This window comes from Apodemus sylvaticus, chromosome 5 (genome assembly GCF_947179515.1).
Source record: "Apodemus sylvaticus chromosome 5, mApoSyl1.1, whole genome shotgun sequence".
NCBI lineage: Eukaryota > Metazoa > Chordata > Mammalia > Rodentia > Muridae > Apodemus > Apodemus sylvaticus.
In genome coordinates, this window is record NC_067476.1 from 42,638,568 (window position 1) to 42,645,224 (window position 6,657).

The 6,657-nt window shown below is 42.0% G+C and overlaps 1 protein-coding gene across 1 annotated transcript in view; it reads right to left on the reverse strand.

Annotated features, from left to right (window-relative positions):
* Positions 1–4,186, reverse strand: part of Ifih1 (interferon induced with helicase C domain 1) — a 51,633-nt gene extending 47,447 nt beyond the window's left edge. Inside the window, exon 1 of the mRNA XM_052182576.1 lies at positions 3,344–4,186. Coding sequence (XP_052038536.1) covers positions 3,344–3,796 — 453 coding nt within the window. The 5' untranslated portion in view covers positions 3,797–4,186. The remainder of the gene's footprint in view (positions 1–3,343) is intronic.
* Positions 4,187–6,657: the final 2,471 nt, after the last annotated feature.

Here is a 6,657-nt window from a genome sequence, read left to right on the forward strand (position 1 = left end):
TCAAGGTATCTTAGTTCTCTGTGTAAATGAAGGGCATATGACCTCCGAGACTACAGGTGTTCAGTGATGTCATCCAGGGCTAGGGCAGTTTTCTCTCTCTCCATAGATGTTCATGTGGATATTACTGTACTCTTGAAGTGTTAACTAACACCTTTGTCTCAGAGATCCATGTAATCTGTGTTGATGGATACACCCAAGTTGACACTAAGTATCCTAGGAATATGGGCAATATAGGAAATTCTGTTATTGTGAGAGGTGATTCTAGTTTTATTATCTGTGAAATGACCCTTGTAATGATTGACTCTAGCTTGTAGGCTCACTAATGCTGTAGACAGTCTTAAACTAGAAAGACTGAACCCTGATCAACACCATAACAAAAACTTTAGGCACACAATGTCTGTGTTTTTCTCTTGTCTTCTCACACGAGCATGGTGAAGATGTCATTCATTCTGAAAGCATGAATAAGTAAGTAAGTCAAATATGTTCTTGGGGTTCTTATTCTTAAATCCTCTGGGAGCCAGCTAGTACTGGCAGATGTGGGTAAGAAGCAGAAAATAAAAATAAAAAAATAAAAATCAAGTAGAAAACATCTACAAGGTAGCTTCTCAGCTTTTGGCAAAAGCTAACTCAGAAGATCTACAATAGTCGTCGTCATCATCATCATCATCATCATCCATTTTTAGAAGCCCTGATTAATTAGTGAAGTGAAGCATAACCTTTAATGTCTGTTTGAAGTTACCAAATTTCAAATCTTGAAATTTAGTGCCCACCAGCCATCTCTTTCCCAGCATCTGGCCAGGCAATTCAGCTCATCATGTCTTCAACTCAATTTTCTTTTTCTTTCTTTCTTTCTTTTTCTTTCAAATTAATTCAAACACTAATCAAATGATGAAAAGAGGCTGGGTTCTAGATACTCACGAAGTGACAGTTTCTCTTTCAAATCAATTTAATCCCAGGATATTAAGAAGTGTACTTTTATGTGGGAGATTTACCTAAATCTCTGAAACTCTATCCCTAAATTACAAAGCAATGTGTGATAATCAAAGTCCATATAATCTTCATAACGAAAGTACACTGATTATTTATGAAACTTTTTCTTTAACATTTCATAATTAGTATTGATGTGAGCTTAGAATTGTTGTGTTATTCATTTCTCCAGGGAAACTTGGGATCGTGGAACCAAATCTCACATAAAGCGAAATGCAAAGATGGACCTCCATTATTATTATTATTATTATTATTAATTTATTAATTATATTGTCCTTACTATTCTAAATTCTTATGATTGCACTGTGCCACTTTGTTGTTGTAAGTTAAACATTTGATGAGTCCTGTATCAAAAGAAATTCCTCCAAACATAACCTCACCTACTTTTCCATTGTGCTTGGTGCTTACATCCAGAGCTGCTCTGAATGCGTGAAACCAATGCATGATCATGCAGCCTCACCACTGCCCCCTGGCTTCAAATCAGCAGCTCTCCCTTCTCTCCTTAGAAATGTGAAGCTGGGAGAAAGTTCGGCTGTTTTTGCTTAACTGCTGCCAGTACACAAAAGTCCTTCTCCCATCCATCTTCTCCGTGTCAAATCACATGCATTACTGCTAGCTGCCTCCGAGCTTGCCAGAATCAAGAACTTGGATAAAATGTAGCTGGCAGAAATTCAACCCAGGCAAGACAAAAGTGATGCAGATAGGCAGACGTATTTAGAGTAAACACAGGGAAGTGCTGATTCCCTGGCACTGGGGACATCATCCCAGAAAACACAAACAGCTTTGTGGTGTGACTGGACTCTGTTGCTTCTGGACTTCCTAACAGCTACTGTGGCTGGAAATGCCATCTCCCTTCTCCAGCTGGCTTGGAGGCTGCACACTTTCTTCCAAATTACGACTCTGCCACAGTGATGTACACATTTGTCATATCCAGCTGGACCACTATAATGTGCTCTAGCCGGTTCTCAATACAAGAAATGATATAACCGCCGCTGACAGCAGTGCAAAGTAATTTACTCGTTGGAGAGACTGGACATCCAAATGTGATGTATAATTTGTCTCTGAATAGGCATAGGTACTGCTAACTCTATGAAGTAGTCTTGATATTAATAACTAAAGGCCAAGTCACATCACATATAGCCAATCAGTCTGATGCCAAGAGTCTGCCATGAAGAAGCAGCCAGTGAATCAAACCAAAGAAAATGTCAAAATTGTAGCAAACTATAATGAAGCTTTTGACATATTAACGGGTCATTTGTCCACATGTTTTTGTAGACCTTAAATTGCATTTAATTTTATTTTAATTGTGTGTCTATGTGTTGGGGGGCGGTAGAGGATGTACATGTGGCTATGGTGTGGGTGGAAGACCCACAGGTATCAAATCTCTCTGGATCTCATGCATTTATAGACAGTTGTGTGACACCTGACAAGGCCACCAGGAACTGGTTTCCCATCCCCTTTAAGAACAGCACGTGCTCTTGTTCACAGAGACATATCTCCAACCCCCAAATGAGACTTTCAACTTTCAACACTGGGTAAGCTAGATTGTGGCAGAGAGTTCAGCCTTTAAGCAGAACATGGTAAATCTTAAGTCTTTACGAACTATGAGCATTATGTTAAGTTCCCAGGTAAACTGACCCATACAAATTATACTCCAAAAGAGTCACCTGCTTCTTCAATAGTGTGAAAACCTGAGAGTAGTGGTATTTGTTTGTCTTTGGACTATGTCTGAACTTGAATTCTGGACAATATGAAAACTCTGATCAAAAAGAGAGAAATGACATAATTTGTCATCTGACCAAGACTTAATAAGCTCTACAAGCTATAAGACATGAAGGGGGTCATTGGGAATCTGGTAATAAATATTTTAGCCTTATAGGCCATATTACCCACACCCAACTGTGAAAGGGCAACTATAAAAAAGTATATAAGCAATAAGGAAGAGAGTTTCAATAAAACTTTATCAACACTTAAAACTGAAAAATCAGACAGCTAAAGACCATTCTTAGCTTCTGGTTCTTAAAATATGAATAGAAGGATAGATGCAAGGGGTGGGCCATAGCTTACTGACTGATATTCTGAGGAATATGTAAACTAAATCATAAAATTCAGTATCACCTGGAATTGATTAATCACAATCATGGCAAGGACGCTTCTGTTCTTCCTTGGGAGACCAAGAGTCAACTGTTTAACTCACCTTGTTTTTCTCATCTGTTAAATGGACTCCCTGTGGGCTATATTGAACAATTATACAAGATGGGGAGGTTGTGCTGGAAGAAGTCAAATGCTGCTCTCTATGGAGAAATGTACAAGCAAAATCTTCCACAAACCCATCTCCGTCTATAGTGACACCTACCCGATTTCTGTCCTCGACTGTCAACAGTCCCTTCTCGAAGCAAGTATCCAAAACATCGTTAATCAGAAGCTTGTCCACCAAAGTGGGCTGGAGGAGGTTCAGCAAGTGGAGGCACTCATCATGGGCGGTCTCAAAGGAAGGAGAGGGCAGATCTGTGAGTGCAGGTTTGACGTAGCGCGCGGCTAAGGGACTGCCGCTGCGCTCCAGGGCCTCCACGAACATCTGTGTCCACCCCAGCGGCCACTCTCCCTGCTCCAAGGTGCTCAGGAGCAGCTCTGCCGCGCTGGTGTTACCACAGGTGGTGATCTTTCTAAGAATCTGCTCTTTGGTTTCTGCAGGCAGAAAGCTGAGGTAGTCCAGCACCGGCTCCACCTGCATGTACATTTTCACCCGGGGCCTGAAGATTGAGATGAGATTCCTGAAGCTGTCCTCTGCAGAGCAGACAATCGACATCGTGGGGTCTCTGGAAATGGGAGTGGAGTCTCCGGGGCCGGCGGACGATCCACAGGTGGCAGCGAATGGGTCCCCGCCTTCGCTGCCTGGGGGCCGCAGGTACCAGGTAGCCTCCGAGCACCAGACCGATCCGATCCGTAGCACCTGGCTGGTGTCAGAAGAGCAGAAGAGCCAGGAACGCGCTGCAGATAGTGGGCACGGACCGACCCGGGATAACTCTTGGCTCTACCACCGCTAGGGCGTACACCCTCGCAGGGAGCTTTAAGTATTGCCTTCCACCCACAGATCGGTTTCTGTTTCGATTCTCTTCTCATGACTTTACTAACGTCGACTTCCGGGCCAGAGAATTAGTTTCGTGAGAGTGGAGTCTCTTGGAGGCGGCGGGTTAGGTGAGGACTTTGGTCAAGAACACCGTGGGAAAGTGGAAGGGAAAGCGAATTCTTCCTTGTGTGGAGAAAGCAAGCGGTGCTCTGCACTATTTTATTTGAGGGTATTTTTTGTCTTCACCGCTGGGTGCTGCTTAGAGGACCGGACTCACTTGTCAGTTAAAATGCAGAGGTCAAGGAAGGTCTTGGGGGGAACTGAAGAATTACCCTAAACCTTGTTGTAAAAATTGAGTTACTCTCATTGGGGGGATCACGGGGTGAGGATGGGGGTGGGCCAGGTGGGGGGAGGTTCCAGAATAATGGAGCTCCAGGGGGCCTTTCTGAATCCATCCTACCGTAAACTTCACACCCAGTGGGGGTCCCAAGAACTAATTTGTTCCTCCAAGAACTGAGGCTTAAGTATAAAAAAGTTTAGGATAGTTATCCTAAACAGCTTTATTTTCGCATGCTTTGCTCTGTAGTATAATATTTATTCAGCTTTGACCTGGGCCTGCCTAGTGACAGATGCATTCTGACTTTAGCCTCACCAACTGAGTTTAGGAGAAAGCCAAGACTGAAGGCTTCCTAACCCCCAGTATGTAAGGTCCCTGTATTCTTTAGTAGACAATTCTCTTATAATAAAACAAACAAAACAAAACAACAATACAAAACCCTCAACAACTTATTTTTTATATAGCTGCCATTCTTCTCTTGGACTGAATACAACACGTTTTGGCTGAAGCGTCTAGAAACTTAATTAGCAACTAATGCACTGCCTGGTAGTAAACATTAACATTTGTCTGTGTCATGAGAGGGAGAAAAGAGGCATTCAGAGTGAGAAACAAAGACGGCAGCTTTGTTTCAGTACAGAAATATCATAAAAGTAGGTTGCTGTCCAACACGCAGGCAACTAGACAGCCAACTGTGGAAGAACACTAACACGTTGAAAAGAACTTCTTGGTCCAGAATCATATGGAGAATAGAAGTTATCAGATAGATATGTTTAGAAAAATTAATCTTTTTTAAAAGATGTATTTATTTTTATATCTAAGTACACTGTAGCTGTCTTCAGACACACCAGAAGAGGGCATCAGATCTCATTATGGATGGTTGTGAGCCACCATGTGGTTGCTGGGATTTGAACTCCGAACCTTCAGAAGAGCAGTCAGTGCTCTTAACTGCTGAGCCTTAACTGCTCACCAGCCGAGAAAAATTAATCTTTTAGAGGACGATATTCACTGAAATATGGGAAGGCCAGGGAGGCCTGGGAATTCTTTGAAAACTAGCTGCAAGATTTCCACGAGCCCTTGACAGGATTCAAAATAACCAGAACAGCACTTTATACCACGCCCTTGTGTTATTCTCTAGTTGCTATTACAAAACTAAGATCCACTCTAAGTGATTGTAAGCTACAACCTGCAAAATATTTATGAGTACCACATCATGGTGATTCCTGTCTTTAATGGGCATTCTGGGCTGAACATAGAGGCAGGACTTTTGTCAAACATACAGGTGAGGTTGCCCAAGTGACTGGAAGCATATATGACCATGCAGGCTTTTCCCATTCTATTTCTTCATAAAAACCTAGTATTTCATCATGTAATTTATTTAGTTTGGGGAACTGACTTGGCATCTAGTTAGAATTCATTTTTGTACCACTCTGGAAATTAGTCTGGCAGTTCCTCGGAAAACTGGGCATGGTACTACCAGAGGACCCCATTATACCACTCTTGGGTATATACCCAGAGGATTCCCTAGCATGTAATAAGGACACATGCTCCACTATGTTCATAGCAGCCCTATTTATAATAGCCAGAAGCTGGAAAGAACCCAGGTATCCCTCAACAGAGGAATGGATACAGAAAATGTGGTATATGTACACTATGGAATACTATTCAGCTATTAAATACAGTGAATTCATGAAATTCTTAGGCTGAATGGGTGGAATTGGAAAATATCATCCTTAGTGAGGTAACCCAGTCTCAAAAGAACACACATGGTATGCACTCACTGATAAGTGGGTATTAGCCCAGAAGCTCGGAATACCCAAGCCACAATTCGTATATCAAATGATGCCCAAGAAGAAGGAAGGAGAGGATCTTTGGTGTTAAAATGATGGCACCATCCCCCCATATCCAACCAGCAATTGCTTCTGGATCTTCAGTGTTTGAAACTAAGGGAAGATGAAAAAAAATGCCTGGACTAAAATGATTTTTGGTTTATTGGTCAATTTCTGCTATACCATATGAAATAAAATCTATAGGCAGCTGTGGACCTGGATAATACCTTTTGGTAATATCTTTTGCAGATTCAATAACTAAAATGAATTCTTTTTCTTTTTTTATTAGATATATTCTTTATTTACATTTCAAATAATCTCCCTTTTCCCGGTTCTGCCCTCCCTGAAAGTCCCATAAACCCTCTCCCCCCCCCTGTTCCCCAATCAACCCCCTCCTGTTTCCCCATCCTGGTATTCCCCCACACTAGTGCATAGAG